The 15,002-nt window shown below is 37.8% G+C and overlaps 2 protein-coding genes across 4 annotated transcripts in view; both read right to left on the bottom strand.

Annotated features, from left to right (window-relative positions):
* LOC145962064 (uncharacterized) overlaps nt 1–15,002 on the bottom strand; it is an 83,636-nt gene that overhangs the window by 1,445 nt on the left and 67,189 nt on the right. The window contains exons 1-5 of one of the 3 annotated variants that reach the window (XM_083082854.1): nt 6,926–6,986; nt 6,712–6,838; nt 2,742–2,967; nt 2,379–2,530; nt 61–2,254 (exon numbers count right to left, since the gene is read on the bottom strand). In XM_083082854.1, coding sequence (XP_082938980.1) covers nt 61–2,254; nt 2,379–2,530; nt 2,742–2,955 — 2,560 coding nt within the window. In that variant the 5' untranslated portion in view covers nt 2,956–2,967; nt 6,712–6,838; nt 6,926–6,986. Of the gene's footprint in view, nt 1–60; nt 2,255–2,378; nt 2,531–2,741; nt 2,968–6,711; nt 7,007–15,002 lie in introns of those variants that run through there. The other 2 variants (XM_083082856.1, XM_083082855.1) reach the window with 2 other exon arrangements.
* LOC145962074 (uncharacterized) lies at nt 11,828–13,826 on the bottom strand. Its single transcript, XM_083082877.1, has 5 exons — nt 13,563–13,826; nt 12,755–13,222; nt 12,496–12,638; nt 12,294–12,417; nt 11,828–12,044 (listed from the first exon to the last, which is right to left on the bottom strand). Exons 1-5 carry the CDS (start codon nt 13,783–13,785, stop codon nt 12,034–12,036), a joined length of 969 nt encoding a protein of 322 aa, XP_082939003.1. The 5' UTR covers nt 13,786–13,826; the 3' UTR covers nt 11,828–12,033.

Below are 15,002 nucleotides of genomic sequence, written 5' to 3'. Positions count from 1 at the left end.
ATTTAATCTTATATTTTAAGATAAATCGCATATTATATAATGTCTCGATAGAAAAAATACCTTCTTCCGCAGCTTGTCCATCGGGCATAATATCTTTCACAAAAATACCCATGCGCCCTTTATTGCTGTCGACACCTCCAACGATGGAGAAGCCCAATTTCTTCGGCGCACCCTTAGTTAATACGATCGTCAGCAGATCCATGGTTAAACTGGAACCTCGAACGGCGGGAGCTTCGGCGCTTCGTTTCCTCACGATCTGGAACTTTTTCATCCCCGTTATTTTCCGGTTAGTGGTAGTCGTCTCATCAACAGCGTGAGATGCGTCAGTATTCGTCGGAGATGATGCACGGAAAGCCGGCTGAAATTCGGTTCTCTGATTCTTCGAGACCCACGAATCAGGATCGCTTCGCGTTCGTGACAAGACGTCGTCCCAGGTGTCGCCGATTTTCTTCGGTTCTCTCGCGATCTGCAGCTCGACCGTGCCGACGCAGCTTCGCAAGGCGTTTCGCGCCTCCGCCATCGACATACCGCGTATTCTACGTCCGCAGACTCGGACGATCTCGTCGCCGATACGAAACTGCTTCGATCTAGCCGCCTCACCGTCCGGATCCATCCTGGCGATCACGTAAAACGGTCTGACCGCCTCGCATCGCTCCACTGAGATACCAAGACCCGCTGTATGGTTCACCGTGAGTTTCATCGTTCTCAATTCGCGTCGTACTAGGCTTTCGTTGACAGTCTTCGAAGCTGTGGAAGGAGCGGACTCGCAAGCGTTCAATGTCAACACTCTTTTCGCCGCGTTTCTCGTCACGTCTGCTGTATCTAGTTCCACGATGGAACGTGATCTCTTCGGACTGTAATATCGTAGCGGGTTAGTCATCCTCTCAGATAAAGGATAGACTTTATTAGCCGGTGGACTGTCGTTACATGGAGGCGCAGCGTGGTCTAAAAGATGTAACACACTCGGACTAGAGCACTTGCGATTTCTATATTTCTTGTCCTTTAGCAAATTCTGAAATTTCGCCATCTGAGACACATGATTTACTGGCGTTACACAAGGTTTTTTCTCGCCGAAATTGACTTTCGTTTTAGTATCATCGGTGCTACGCATATCAGCATCGTCAGAAGCGTCACATTGTGTCAGAGTAACATCGAAATTATTACTCTCCGTCACTTGGAGTTTCGTTAAATTCTCGCGTAGCCGAGCAGAAGACGCGGAAGATGTTGGCTTTTGTACATCCTCCTGACACTGCGGAAAGAAATCCGCTTCCCTCTTAGAATAAGTTCTCGTTAAATTTGGTTGATATTCTGTGAAATCGGCGAAAGTATCATCGTCGCAGCTATCCGTATCGTCTTCCGACATTAAAATGGTAATTTGCGTTGTAGTCGAATCATTGAAGGAAGCGTTGCTTGTCGAGGAATTGACAGCGATATCGACTTTCTCGACTGTCGAAGTGCACGTTTCCGATGAATCGGGTTCGATCGCTGCGTCTTTTTTCCGCGGTGCATCGCTACGGAACGGAAGCGACAAACCGTGATAATCGTCGGACGTTAACGAAAAACTACGCGGTTTCAACAACGAAGGCACTGCCGATTTTTCACTGTCCGGTGAATCCGCGCCGGCTCTTGTACTATCTGAATCGTAGCCACTTTCATCGCAGCCTATGCGCAGATTGCTCAGTAGATCTTCCAAACCGGTCAGCGTAGTGGAGGGTCCACGGGAATGACAAACATTTTCCTTAATTTCATTGACGGGAGCAGATTGATGATCAATCATTCGCATCGAGGCGCTCTTTGTCTCTTCCGTAGAGCAATCGGAATTGGAGATTTGCTTCGAATTCGTTCCAACGTTCTCCAGTGTTTCTCTCACGAACGCGTCGCCTCGTTGTGTCTTCAGAATCTCCTGATTCTTGAGTATATAATCCAAGACTCGCCGCTGTTCTTGAAGATCCTGAATGCTACGACTAAGCTGTAACTTCTTTTGACGAAGGAACGTTTCTCGATCGATTCCAGCGAATTCGCGAACGTCGATATTGTCGGAGCAGAAGCCTCGAAGCGGAATTTTCTTGATCGTACCTTCGCTCAGAGTCTTCTCCATCGGGCAGTGTCTGATTTCGACGATGTCCTCCTCCTGTATCGTCGCGTTTCTCGCAGGGTTTTTGGAGTTGAAAGAATGATCTCCACCAGTCCTAAAGAAGTTTCTCAACGATTCCACCCTGGGAATTCTCTTTGGCCTCGGAAACTCGCTATTACCCTAAAAGTGTCGATTAGTCAGAATAACATCTTCCGCGCAACGAGAGATTTATTCGATCAACATCCTAGCTGAAGCGATTATGCCACGCATATAACGCGTGTTAAGATATTATTATATATTTTACGTTTTCTTTCTCGTTCGACGTTTCATCGTAGCTGCTTTTCCGATGCGGGCTCCATCGTCGTCGCCGTCGCGATACCGAAAGCAATTCGGAACTGTCCGACCTCTTCATTTGATCCCATCTCTGACCCATCTTTCGTCCCCAAGTCGAAATTCCTTTCAAGCACGAGCAAGAGTGCACGATTTGATTTTATAAGATGTCAATCAAAATTAATCTTTACTATTTTAAGATGTCAATCAAGATTAATGTTTACCATTAATCTTTACTATTATACAATGAAATGATGTACACTGATACAGATGCGAAACATGTGTACGTATCCACTGTTGTAATATTGTAAATATTAATAACTTATCATATTCCTACCTTTACGAGTCAGAATAGAAGAATCCACCGATTCCTTTTGCATGTCGACATCTTTAATTGGAAGGGTATCTTCCAATCTGTCGTCTGTCTTCGATTTTTTCTCCGATGTCTCAGGAGCATTACTTTCGACAGTAGCGGCAATATCTTGAGAGATAGATACAGCCGAAACAAGCTGCGGGCTCGTATCGGCTGTATAACGTTTGAAAAGACGCATTGTTAAAGTGTGCTGCAAGTAAAATGATTTACTGATGTTAATATAAATCATAATATATTCAAGCGAGCACAGGTAAAAATATGAATAGCAAATATATTATGCAGTTGATATAAATATAATTTCAACAATCACAGAATCTCTATTTTTTTCCTTTTCTTTCTTCAGCTTATTTAATTCATTGTAAATACCGTAATGTTGAAAATTACATATTGAGTAAGAAACGTCTTTCAAATTGAAAAATCCTACGGTATCAGCTACGGTAAATTCTACGGAACACCCTGTACGTACGAGAGTAAGAAAAGCAAAGAAAGGAGAGAAACATGGAAGGGAGACTTCGCGAGACAACCTCGGACTTCCTTGAAAGGTTTGTCGTCGGATGACGTCAGCCCTCGTCCACGAAACGGTCGCCATCGCGTATGTATGTACATCTGTCGCACGCCCGTATGTCTGTTTTTGAAAAGGAGCAAAATGGACCGCGAGAGTACCGCAGGTAGGACAACGAACCCGCTTATATGTTCTCTTCCCTCTATTCCTTATATTCCTTATTTTCTGCAGTCACATCGCGATTCTTCTCTCTCACGCGATTTGTTTTATCAAATGTTATCTCACAACCTTGTTTTACTCGAATAATAATTATATTTGTATATTTTAATATTATTTTTTACTAATACAGTTATTAATAATAAATTTTAAAAATAGATGAGAATATTGATAATAACAATATCTAATAGTTAACAAAATTTATAACAGAAGTTCCAGAAAAGAGAGAGAATATTGTATGTGTTATCTATTGTATGTGTTATCATCTAAGAGAAAATACATCTGCATAAACTAGGACTTAAACTGAGAGCATTGGTCAAGAGTATATATAGAGGAGAACAAAGTAACGGTTGATATCTTCGATGCAATCTAAGCGATTGCAAATTCGAGTGGAGAAAGCAAAGATCTATCTAAGGCTTTTCAATTAGAATGACAAAGCTGGATAATATCTTACATATCATACTAGCAAAATGAATGCCTTTAACTATGTTCAATTGTATAGAAATATTCGCCTGAATTTCTATCATTAAATTGCATCAAAGAATAAGCAATAATTATTTTTAGTCAAAACGTTTTCGTTTACAATTTTCCTTTTACAAGAGTAAAATAATGTTATATTTCTTTGCATAATTTTATACATGTTGACGTTTTACATGGAATTTGTTGCGAAACAGTGAACTGAAACTGTCAACATAGCGGAGTCAGAACCAAGTCCTAATTTGGAACTTGGGTTACGACACAGCCTCTTCATTTTTCGTGCGATTCGAGGCTACCAATGCTAAATTAATGTTCATACCTTCGCTAAAAATTTGATTTCCGCTTCAACAATAAGAAAAATTTCTCAAAATAACACAGTACATATAAAAATAAATATTTTTTAAAATCAAAATTTTTAAATTAAATGGTTTTGACAGATCATAACTTAAAAATTATATTAATTACTCGAATAATACTTGTATATCAAATATAAAAAATCAGTTACATAAAGAAATATAAATAAATAGACAAAGAGAAGATTATTGATGTGCTCTTTGCAAGGTTCGCGTTAGCCCTCGCGCTTTCACTGCTAGACACACCTGACTCTTCGCCAGCCATGGGAACCTGCCATGCCTTTCGGGAAGCGCTATACGTGCCAAGGAGCAGATGTCCATTGTCCTTGCGAACGAGGGAGCTACCCTCATCATTTCATCGATTAGACATATAGTTTCAGGTAATAACGAGACCGCAGGCGCGCGCGTGCTCTCTATAGTTTCTCCTACAAAATCATATAAATTTGGCCCCAAAATTCCGGGTGCCTTGACTCGGCTCCGAAAAATATAAGCGCGATTCCTTCGTCGAATCGGTCGAAGGAACGAAATCGGTGCCACGCATCGACGTGAGATACGGTAAATATCTCGGTCGCCCGCGCGATGAATCTCTCTCTCTCTCTTTCTGTCTGTCTTTAGTCTCCTCCTTAATTCTCGGCATATATCTTTTCCATATTTTTTTACTCTTCACCGAACGGTCCCGTAGAAAGTAAAACTATCGGCCTGGAGGCTGCGTGTCCTCGAACGGCGCACAGTCCGGCATACATTCACTACACGAATAACGTAGACAGATTATTTTCTAAAGATCTCGTGAATTTGGTAAAAAAAGTTGCGTGTTAATTGATAATTGACATAGAGAGTCCAGGCTTTCTCGAATTAGATTATTAATAAGTAGATCCATTTATAGTTGAATACATACTTTATTAAATGTATTTTTATATACTCTCTTTTTTTGGTCTTACTTAAACTAGGAGCGAGGGATAATTCGTGCGCAAAGTTCAATTTCCCCTCATACAGACATAAAAATGATGAAGTTGATATAAGTGTACGTAATTATGAATGCTATGTGAAGGGTAAAAGTGATGTGTGCACCTGCGAGTCCTTATGTTTAATACGAGAGGTAGAAAATTCATCTAGAGAGAGTCTATCATATATATTATAAATATTAGAGACTTTATCATATATTTTTCTGAGAATAAAGTTTCATAAAAAATAATATTTTTATTATAAATGATAATATGAAATTTCTAGATATTTTCTGTATGCATCGCCCTCAAGAATTAAAACATAAAGATTCTTAAAAATACCTACAGTTATTAATATTGCATTTCTCGGCTGTCCATCAGTGTTAAAGGGGCGTGTTTAATTTCACAGAATAAAGTGCGCATACTGCATAACAGTAATGCATCTTGCACATCGCTTATGATCTTATACCGTTATCTTGAAATAGGTGAGTTCGCGGTATATAATGCATACATAGTGCATAGTATGTATCTACTAGTTAATCACGTTGTTTATAATATTAACTGCCAACATGATCGAACAAAATAGGTTGCGCATGACTTACGACAATAAAGCTTTCTGCGGATCGTGCAGTTATTTGCGAAATATTTCTAAGTCTTATCGCAGTTGAAATGTCCATTCGTGTGCACGTTTATTTATGATACTCGTATCGATTTAGTGAATATTTATCGTCCGAACGCATAGTTCAAAAACACGATATGAAATACATTGTGTGCAATGAGTAATGTGTATGATATTAATATGTAATGCGAGTTATTCTATGCATATATATGTACATATACTCTTATAAATACATATCATATATATTTAAAATATCGCTTCTCTTGATTACATATAATTGCAATGTTAAAATAGTTAACGTTCTTTAAATATGTTCATTTACATGAAAAAAATATGACTCATATTGTTAATACCTTAGAAATATGAGCCTTGGTAGATATTACAATATTAATGCGATTACACGTCTTATTTGTAAAGGATATATATAAAACAGCCGATATTGAATACAGTCAATATTGAAAATATATGATTTACATATTGTTCGATATAATGCATTGGAGTTAAATTCACATAGTATATACGACGTTTGTTTACATCAGTGTCCTCTGTCAGGAATATGTGTTGTTATCTAGTAACAATTAAGTACGAACGCGTAAAGCTATGAAAAGTGATGACAAAGCATTCAATATTATACAATGTTATCAGTAAATAATTAACTTTTCTAATTATCTTCTAATATAAAAAAAAAAACAAAAATAGACATTTCCTATAATCAATTATCAGTTTAAATTTATTTCGAAATGCGATATCGCGGAAGCAGCGCGTACGATAAATGACAAACGAAATGGAGGATAAGATAGTAAGTACACCGTGACCGAAGACTTACCTTCGATCAAGGAACGTTATTGCTCGTCGACAGCGCGAACATATTCTTGCGGTGGAAGCGATACGTCATCGGTGATTCGCACCTAATTCTCGATTTTTTATCACGCGTCCGTGAATGCGGAAATGCACTGATAAACAGGAAAACGGTCAACGACACAACAACACGGCCGTCCGTTTCGGAGCAAAGCCGAGGCGAGGAAGGACGATACCGATACCTGCCACTGATCGAAAGGGAAGAAGCCCCGTTCGCTCGACCTGTTCACCGGCAAGACTCGCTCGAAACTGCCGGCATCACAGTCGTACCGATTACGCGTGGCGCTACCTGCACAGGAACACAATCCTTTTGCCCCTCCTTCCGTTTATTCCTTGTGTTTTTTCCTTTTAATAATTATAATGAATAATATTTTTATCTGTGTCTTTCTCTCTTTATCCGCAGCAAATACCAACGATAGTAGTTATTCCTTTTCTATTTCTCTTTGTTAACTTATAGCCTGTGAAAAATCCTTTTTAATAATTATATAAGCACACATATTTCATAGCGAAAGGAAGCAAGAGATTTTGCTTCCAAATCTTTTTATAAAGCTACCAAGAATATCATGCATTAAAAATGTATTAAATGCGGATGCAATAAAAAGACGTCGGATGCTATTTTCAATAAAATTATCGTTCAACTTGAATGCAAGAAGTCGGGCAAGTGTGAGAAGAAGATGCGGGGAGAAACAGGTTCTAGATTCATTCACATCTCTCGCCGAGGCCTTGAGTCGAGCAAAAAGCGATTCCTATACACCATAGACTCATCTTGTAATTCAACATGGCTACTGGCGAGAACAAGTACAGAAGGGTGTTTGATGCAACCAGCGATACAGAAAATCTGCTCTTCTTGTTACCGAGAAAAAACCTATATACCTGTGAATCAATCCTGTGTTATTCAGAGACACCAAAACGCAGGGATGTGCGTGGGTAACGCACGAAACATCGGCAAGGAGCACTTTGACGTGGCCTACGCCTTCCTCACTAATCTCACATGTGATCAAGCGGACGATAAATTAATACCAGAAGCACGGACATATACAGAACATCGTGTTACGATATGGAGCGTTAATTTATGATACAGCCAAAAAAGTACCAATCTCTTACGTCATAGTAAAGCGGCTCGATGATTTCATAAAAATATAAAAATCGAGAGTCTTCGTTTTTGTTTTCATTTTCATCCTAATAAACGCACGTTGAGTTTCCTCACCGGAAAAGCGTATGCGTATAATCGGATCCCACGAGCGATACTCCCGAGAGCAATTAACAATAGATCCAGACTCCGAAGAGGTCGTACAGTTCGTGGGCAACCTTCCTGAATAAATTAAAATCGATTGCACAAAAAGAAAAAATCCACGCCGACGTCGACGCCGACTTATTTAGCAATCGGTGAACGATAGGCAGTGTAAAACCTATCTATAAAAGCAGCTCCTCTCTCCTGGCTGTAATATCCAGCCGCAATCATTACGTCCTCAGTTACACGCGTTTGTTGTTCTCATCGACTCAATTACAAAGCTAATTAAATGTACGGTCGTCGCACTGTACAATTAAGGAAATAATTAAAACGAACAACGTTGATCGCTCGTAAAATGATTATGAGGAATCCGTAAAAGTTCTATAATTAACTCGAATGAGAATTTTTTAAGTGAGAAATATTTTGATGGTTGTGTTTTGCATATTATTAGTATAAATTTGAAAAAATGTATATATATATATATATGTTTATACTAAATTTACATTCAATTTAATGCTATTTGTTTGTTTTTTATGGATGTCATTTTGATCTTTAATTCAAGTTAAAAAATTTATTTTTTTTTAATTTTATATTTATGCTAATAATATATCTAAATATATTATATATAAAAATATTCATGAATCGAATATATCTCATGTATAATAAACGTGTTAAAATTAGTCGAAATTTTTAGTGATATTTATACTCGTACGTTTTACTCATATTTATTTGAATCGCTTGAAAAGACCCTGTTTAAAAATTGCGAATGAAACGATAGCATGTACTACCATTCAAATCGATTACCGGTCGTTTCATCAATGTTTCACGAGTGTTCGACCAAACAATTACTTCGAAGAATACATATAACTGTAACGGACTTTTGTTAACTCTTGACTGTGGGTTGTCCCCAACGAACTTCCATTCGCTCTCGACGATGCCCACGATGGTAGTCATTTTACGGATCAGTAACTTCTCGAATTATTCAACCGATAACGATCTCGATTCCAATGTAAATAATCGATAATCTGTCTGATGTTCGCTAGACAAGTTCCGCTTTATTCTAAACAGTTATACAAATGTAAACGCTTTCGTGCAGGTAAAAGTAAATCGCGAAAATAATAAAAAATTTTCATTTTTATCCTTGTTTTATTTTCAGACAAATATTAAACTTCTTTTAAATACAGGAAGTCGATGTGCACGTATGACGTATGTGATACGTGCTCGAATTAATTGGTAGCTTCATTTGATGGCACGCACCACGTGTCTTCGAGGGGTGCCTTTGGGCACCCTCGCAGTCTTACAGGAAAATAGATTCATCGTACCGTGAAAAATTAATGTTCTTGACGGGGGAGAAAAGCAGTAGCGCATTGTTAGTGCAATATCATGCAGCGCAACCCTTTTACGCAAAGTACACACGGAGAATGGGTGGAGAAGTTATAAAAAACCTAGAATGTATAGAACGAAACTCTTGACAGCTTAGAGCGCGTGACATTTTGATACACCAACCGACGGATGTTAACAGTCTGGTATACGCATGCGGATGTCTACACGTCGATCTCTCGCTCTAATGATTCCACCTGGGTTCGGATATATACATCCGTGGGTGGTCTCCATCGTGCGCTTGAGAAGTTACGCCAGGTGTAGATTAAAAGAAGAAAAGAAGCGAGTTTACCCTCGGTAACAATATCGTTCGCAAAATTCTTAAACTAGTTCCTACAATATTTCTTTTATTTACGATCAAAATTAATGATCTATTTTTTTTAAAAAAAAATTAGAAACGTCTCTCAAAACTTGATCAAAGCTGTAAAAATATTTTCTATCTGCGATCGAAATTACTAATCTTTGTTTTTTCGGACGCAAGAAAGTTAGAAATGTTTCTCTAAAGTTTTCAATGTTGTAAAAATATCCTCAAAGAATTACAGAATCGAATTGATTGGCGAATACTCGGGCAAGAGTGGGCAGAAATGGCAGGAACAATCCTCTGCATTCGCAGTAAATTTGATTGTTCGGAGGCAGGGCGGCCCACGCTGTCCGGTCCGTGAGCTCGCCACGGGGAAACGTTGCATTCTTATCGTTCGAGAAACTAGCATAGCACGTCTGCAGGCGTCATGTGTATGTGTATCGGCTAGTTGTCTCTTCTAACAATACAATAACGATGGAAGGCGTCGCTCGCGGGCAAGTCCGCCTAGTACAGTTTCTCAGGTACATACCTATCGACGCGTCGTGACGGTAAAATATTGCGCTTACGCGAAGCCTCGTGCGAAATGCCCTCTCGTAGGATATCACTTCCGGGTATCTTCAATATGACGTTTCTAATGTCGATCCGTAAACGCGCCCCTTGATGTTACAACATTCTAAAAGGTTGTATAAGATCGTAAATGTGAGATATTTTGAATTAATTTTGCATCCATCTTTCCTTTCTCTCTCCACTATTTTTTTTCTCCTTAAATATATACTATATCTTATCTGTCATTTTTAGAGGATTAGTTTTATTAGGATTAACAACAATAAATGCATCAATTTTTACATTTATTTCTCTATATTACATCTTCTTCTATATCAAAACATCCTGTACTTTTACGCATCGGATATAAAGAAACGAATTACATTTAACGCAAGCTGAAATAGTGTTAATTGATACTTATATCCTTTTACTCAAGTATATATCGATTTAATTCTTGTTGTTTTCAGCGGACAAAGTACGCAAGAATCGCGTAAACGACGCATTTAATTCTCTTAGAAAGGGATCCATTCACACCCTATAATTGAGAGAAAGATGGGAGTAGGAGAAACAAGTTGCTATTCCCACGCTGCGCCTGCTTAGGATGCTACAAACACTTTCGCTATCTAATCTCATTGGTGCATTGCGAAACATAACAGGTTCATGATTGTATTTTTTATTTCAGGAACTTGAAGATTTATGATGAATTCTCTTCCCAAAGTACAGGCAAATATACGAATGCATAAAATAATCAAGTAATTATCATACACTTAAATTACTTTGACTCACTACGGAAAGAACGGTAAAAAATTCAATTAAGCTTTATTTAATTTAATTATAGTTAATTTAATTAATCGTTTTACTGTTAATTAAATATCATGTATTTTATTAAAAATATTCTGACGAGAAAATCATGCAATTCTTTTATAAAGAAATACAAAACGTTATATCTCGATTTTTTTCGTTTTTTGTATCAATCGTTTTGGGAAAGATTTTTTTCGACATTTCAATTTTACTCAGCGCAGATGAAGAACAGTTTCATTAATTTTATTTAGCTTCTTCGTAAACGCTGTCATATGTCATAGTCTTTCGTCACAGTGCATCTGAATATCACGCCTTTCCAGCACCTGTTTCCACCTTGACACCTGACGAAGTCTTCTCGCGCTCGCTTAGAGATTCGAGAACACATCGCTTGTCCACGCGACGCGGTCGACGACGACCAGACGACTGTCAATGCATTATGCCATAAACGGTATAATGCAAGACATAAGGTAATCCCGTTTGTGGTCTCAGTTCGACCATTCGTTCGCTCACATACGTTCTAACGCTATTTATAGTCATACGTTAAAATGATAGCAATTTGCGAATATTATTTTAACTGTTTCATAACATAATCGATTTTTACGATTTCATATTTTTATATTTTTACTAGGAAAAAATAATAAGAAATTAATAAGAAATAATTTAATCTATTCTCATAATAATTTTGATGAAAATCCTGATAAAGCTTTTTCGTACTGCGCCAGGAGATCGGCAACCACCCGTACGTGGTCGCTTACCGGTATATACTCTTCTATATCTCTTGAAACTAATGATAAATTTTCGTATTAGACACGGTTATTAAGATAAGGATTTTACGAAAGAATAGTAAAGTTGTCTTTATTTCATAAGCTAATGTTGGGAAACAGATCATTACAGTAGAGAATTAATTGGGAAATCTGGAGTTATATTCTATTACAAGCAATTTTTTATCAGGATATTAACACACAAATATAAAAAATTCAAACAATTAATGATGATGTTTCACATTACAGCTGCTTTCAACGCATCCAACAAAATTATGCGGAACCTAAGAGACAGAATAGTATTCATAATACTATATGAATAAATAATATAATAGAAGAAATAGTAAATAAGTGTGAAAAAATATAATAAATATACTATTGAATATATTATAAATTATATAAATATATTTAATAAATTATATAGTATAAATAATAAGAGAATAATTTGCAAAGAGTATCTATTGATTGAATAAACAAAAAAAAAGAGATATTGCTTGAAATTTAAATTATAATGAGTTATAACAGACTCTCACCCCCAACGCATTCCGGACTACTACAAGGTGATTTAATTTTAGCTGCCGCACTGGCGTAAGTTGCGTAACAATTTACATCGCATCTGTAGCGTAAGACGGGATTGCCGCATCCGGAGCAGTCAGGCTGCGCGTTTAAAAATTACGATTGTATATTGTATTTTAATATACACAGGATGTCTCAGATTCGATACGATACGTCTACCTGCACTTCCTTAATGCCGCTTTGTTGAATGCAGAGCCACTGATTTTGCGCGCATCCACCTGCAGCTCCGAATCCTACACTGTACGTGATTTGTGGTACCAACGAAATTTGAGGTACTATAGGAAGCGATGGGAAACGAGATGCTGTAAATTGAAAGCAAGCTTAAATCGGCGATTTTATCAGCGACTTATCGAGACGCACATCCTATCACATTAAACCTCATTTAAAAGAATTATATTAATTAAAGGTCTTGACTCACGGCAGCAATCTCCTACTTTATTCCATTCTTCCGTTTTTCCAATACCATGAGTGTCTTCATTAGGACCTTTTTTATCATCTCCGAGCCTACCAGGCCAACTAGGCCAACCAGGCCAACCAGGCGTACCAGGTGTACCAGGTGTACCAGGTGTACCAGGTGTACCAGGTGTACCAGGTACACCAGGCGTACTAGGCAAACCAAGAGGTGCAGCAGGTACACCGTTTTTAGTAGCATTGCTAAAAGTATTAATGATATTATTGATGTCGATGTTTGTTGTTATATTGGTAGTTCTTAGCCCGTCATTAGCCGAGCCGCAATTTCCCGATTCGCATTCCGTCTCGTATTCCGTAATGATCTGATGCCTATGCTTGGTTCTTTTCGTACAGTAACTGCATTTCTTCTCGCAATCGTCATGTTCCGAATGATGGTCGCATTTTTTTAGACAAGCTTCCAGACAATGAGTGGGATCTGCGAAATTTTATCGCTTATCGTTTACAGTCACAATAGATTTCGTTTACGGATGAAATAACATCATTTACATAGATAATTGAAGAATAATTAATCATATAAGAATAGAGGCCGTCGCGATATTTCTTATATTGCACAGTCGCGTTAATGATCAACCATATTACGTAATTACATCTGTATTACGTTATAAGAGATCGAGTAATTTTAATTTAATACAATTGTCTATCTTCTTAAATGATCGTGTATAACAGATGTGGTTGCGTAATATGTTCGAACGAAGACTTCCAAGCAGATGCGCGAATTCCTGTGTGTTTATCTCGATTGTTATGACTGAATCTACCATTTTCCGACAGCCCGTCTCCGTGGCCGATATGATGGTGCCTTCTCGGCCTTATTAAACACTTGAGATATCTCTTGTAATCCGGATTCCGGCATTCGTCATGCACCTTTTGCTGATCCTCGGTGATGCCTTCCTGTTCGATCCCGGCTTCGACGTTTCCGCGAGATACGTGCACGCTTAGAACAACGAGAAGATACACGATAAGCAAATGCATCACTTCCATAGTGTCGAGATTCCTCAACAAAGTAATCGGATGGGATGAGCGACGCAACCCTTTATACCTTAAGCTGCTTACCGGGGCGGCGGGGTTAATGACCATCGGAGAGTTTGCGCTGTCAAAGTCTTAGAGACATGTTTGCGTCGCACGCACTCTCGTAAAGATACGTCGTCGCATGTATGGCTAATATATTAACACATAAATTGTTATCTACCTCCTGACAACGTTGGAGTGCAACGTCAAATTTGCACTGCTTATCGGCGTCCTCCGCCATGGAGCTTCTTCGAAACCCACAATCGACCGTGCACTTGTATGCAGAGGGCTGTATTCGCGGCGTAACGAAGGCAGAAGATGCAAAATGCCAACACACTTTCTCACAATGATAATTAATCAGTTTCTCCCTCTCTCTCTCTCTTTCTCTCTCTCTTAATCTCTTCAGACATAATGTTATTACGATAAGAGATGCAATCGAATAATCGTTTAGCGATACAAGGAAAGTTACATAACACGAGGATGATATTTTTTATCGCGACACGATACTTAAGGATAAATTATTTTTTAATATTTCTCTCTATTTTTAGCATCTCGTTCATTAAAACGTCTCGAATTTACTATTTGCAGCTTTCTTCCTTGTAATGTACTTCAAGCTATCTCATATTCGTTTGTTCCGCAAACACATTTATTCAAAAACGTATCATTATCGCATCCTGCATATGTGTACTATCGTGCAAATTTTTTCTTATGCACGCTGAAAGAAATTACAGATATGAACAAGAGTCGTTGTTCGCAATAAATTGTTCACTTTATAAACAAAGCTATATATCTTGAAAATATAGTCGGAATACTTTAATAAACAGTCGGGATATTTTAAATTTAACATTTTGAATTCAGATAAGAATTTTTTTTTCTTGTTAGAAATCGAACGATAAAATCATTATTCTCAATAGGTCAGTGACATTCGATCTTATCGTAATCTCCTGAATTATATAGATCAGAGGATGCGCTATCATTTCTTTTATTTGCATTACTCATCGATAACATATTTACTCAGAAATTAAAAAAATATACTTGTAAAATTTTAATTTACCTTTATTATAGGGAAAGCAATTATTTTATTATTTACAGTTAAAATTGCATTATTAATTTCATCTTTTTCGAGATCCGTTTTTTCGTCCTACTATTTAGTACTGTTATTTACTGGACCTCCCCCGTCCCCTTCCCGA

Source organism: Camponotus vicinus, unplaced genomic scaffold (genome assembly GCF_025532165.1).
Source record: "Camponotus vicinus isolate PSW18456_S1 unplaced genomic scaffold, iyCamVici1.0 SCAF_11, whole genome shotgun sequence".
In the NCBI taxonomy this organism is placed as follows: Eukaryota; Metazoa; Arthropoda; class Insecta; order Hymenoptera; family Formicidae; genus Camponotus; species Camponotus vicinus.
Note: the sequence above shows the minus strand (reverse complement) of the source record. Positions and strands in the feature narration are given on the sequence as shown.

Coding starts and splice junctions, on each gene's coding strand:
- LOC145962074 (XM_083082877.1), bottom strand. CDS start 13,785: ATGGAAGTGATGCATTTGCTTATCGTGTATCTTCTCGTTGTTCTAAGC. Junction 12,639..12,754: donor TAAAGTAGGAGATTGCTGCC/GTGAGTCAAGAC, acceptor TTCAATTTACAG/CATCTCGTTTCCCATCGCTT. Junction 12,418..12,495: donor GCGGCATTAAGGAAGTGCAG/GTAGACGTATCG, acceptor TTAAACGCGCAG/CCTGACTGCTCCGGATGCGG.